The sequence below is a fragment of the Patagioenas fasciata genome, chromosome 9 (assembly GCF_037038585.1).
Source record: "Patagioenas fasciata isolate bPatFas1 chromosome 9, bPatFas1.hap1, whole genome shotgun sequence".
Lineage (NCBI taxonomy): Eukaryota > Metazoa > Chordata > Aves > Columbiformes > Columbidae > Patagioenas > Patagioenas fasciata.
This window is the reverse complement of record NC_092528.1, coordinates 1519814-1521931: the sequence shown is the minus strand read 5'-3', so window position 1 is coordinate 1521931 and position 2118 is coordinate 1519814. Positions and strand designations below refer to the sequence as shown.

The following is a 2118-nucleotide window of genomic DNA, read 5'->3' as shown; positions in this document are numbered from 1 at the left end:
AGCTGAGACTTTAAGAAATGGTGAGACATGTTGTGGTCTGAGGGGGATCCCTCTTCTCTGTAGCTCCCAGTGGCTTTTCAGGGTAACATGGGAGTGTGATCAGGCTCCATCTCAGGTGCCAGCCCAGGGCAGCTGGAGCAAGACAGAGGGACAGAGCAGCTGCCCTCACTCTGCACTGACCCACAGGCATCCTCTGGTCTCGCAGGACTCGCTCTTTTCCCCCTGAGTGCAGCAGAAATGCTGAGGGTTTCTGACACCCAAGAACACTCCCCAGGGTGGGAGGGCAGAAGGAGCTGTAGAAACACCAAACCTCTTAAACGCAGTTTCTCAGGCCTGGGGGTGCAGATGCTGAGAGTCCCTTCTGCACCAGGAGCGGTTCCAGCTGACACAGCTGAATCCCAGGACTGGCCCCTGCCCACCCAGTCACACAGGGTCAGGCTGACTGCTCAAGAGCCCCTGTGCAGAGACCCTGCTCTTCATTGCACACTCATCAAGCACCGACGAGGGCTCCAGCCAGAACGTTCTCCTGAAAACTACAAGTGTCTCCTTGCGTGATGGGGTTTGAGGGTCTGTGAGTCTCATCTAAACCTTCACTATCTTTTCCTCCTATGACAGGTCCTCATGCTCACAGGCAGCAAATGTCCAACAGCAGCTCCATCACCCAGTTCCTCCTCCTGGCGTTCACAGACACACGGGAGCTGCAGCTCTTGCACTTCTGGCTCTTCCTGGGCATCTACCTGGCTGCCCTCCTGGGCAACGGCCTCATCATCACCACCATAGCCTGGGACCAGCACCTCCAGACCCCCATGTACTTCTTCCTGCTCAACCTCGCCCTCCTTGACCTGGGATCCATCACCGCCGTTCTCCCCAAATCAATGGACAATTCCCTCCGGGACTCCAGCACAATTTCATACACAGGATGTGCTGCCCAACTCTTTTTTTATTTTTTCTGTGCTTCAGCAGAATATTCTCTTCTCACCATCCTGTCCTATGACCGCTACGTTGCCATCTGCAAACCCCTGCACTACGGGACCCTCCTGGGCAGCAGAGCTTGTGTCCACATGGCAGCAGCTGCCTGGGCCACTGGGTTTCTCAATGCTCTGCTGCACACGGCCAATACATTTTCACTGCCCCTGTGCAAGGGCAATGCCCTGGGCCAGTTCTTCTGTGAAATCCCCCATATCCTCAAGCTCTCCTGCTCACACTCCTACCTCAGGGAACTGGGGCTTATTGTGGTTAGTGTATTAGTAATATTTGGATGTTTTGTTTTCATCCTACTCTCCTATGTGCAGATCTTCAGGGCCGTGCTGAGGATCCCCTCTGAGCAGGGACGGCACAAAGCCTTTTCCACCTGCCTCCCTCACCTGGCCGTGGTCTCCCTGTTCCTCAGCACTGGCATATTCACCTACCTGAAGCCCCCCTCCATCTCCTCCCCCATCCTGGATCTGGTGATGTCTGTTCTGTACTCGCTGATACCTCCAACATTGGACCCCCTCATCTACAGCATGAGGAACACGGAGCTCAAGGATGCCCTGAGGAAACTAATGGCAGGATGTATTTAAAAAATAATAAAGTGTTCAGGATCTTCTCTTTAATGGATAACACTTTAAATGGAACTTATTAGAGGCCCAGACCTGTGTGTGTGTGTGGTGGTGGTAGTGGTTATATTTTCATAAATCCTTTTATTTTTGTCATCCCCTTTGTAATTCACTGTCTGCTTTTCCTTTTCAACCCACTGGCTGTATAAATATGGAACCATACTCTCTGTGTATTTAAACAAAATAAAGGGCTCTGCAGTGATGTTTTTCTCTGATATTCTTCCTCCAAGGCTTTTCTGGGCTGCAGGGACAGTTACTGTGTATGGGAGAAGGGTGAAAAATAGCCAGCATGGCAGCCCTGCCAGGGAGCACCAGCGCTTGGTCTTCCAGAGCTGTTCTGGTTCCACTCCCACACTCTCCTTCTCATCCCTTGTGTCGGTGCAAGGCCTGAGTGCTCTGGCAGCTTGGTCCCCGTCCTGCTGTGTGTCAGTGCTGTGAGCGCAGGCAGGGACAGGCAATGGGCACTGCTGTGACAGAGCCGGCCTTTGTAAAAGTACTTCTATAAAGACAGGTCATCTTC

The 2118-nt window shown here is 52.6% G+C and overlaps 1 protein-coding gene across 1 annotated transcript; it reads left to right on the top strand.

Annotated features, from left to right (window-relative positions):
* Window positions 1-608: 608 nt before the first annotated feature.
* LOC136105316 (olfactory receptor 14A16-like) lies at window positions 609-1562 on the top strand. Its single transcript, XM_065845022.1, has one exon. It carries the CDS (start codon window positions 609-611, stop codon window positions 1560-1562), a length of 954 nt encoding a protein of 317 aa, XP_065701094.1.
* Window positions 1563-2118: the final 556 nt, after the last annotated feature.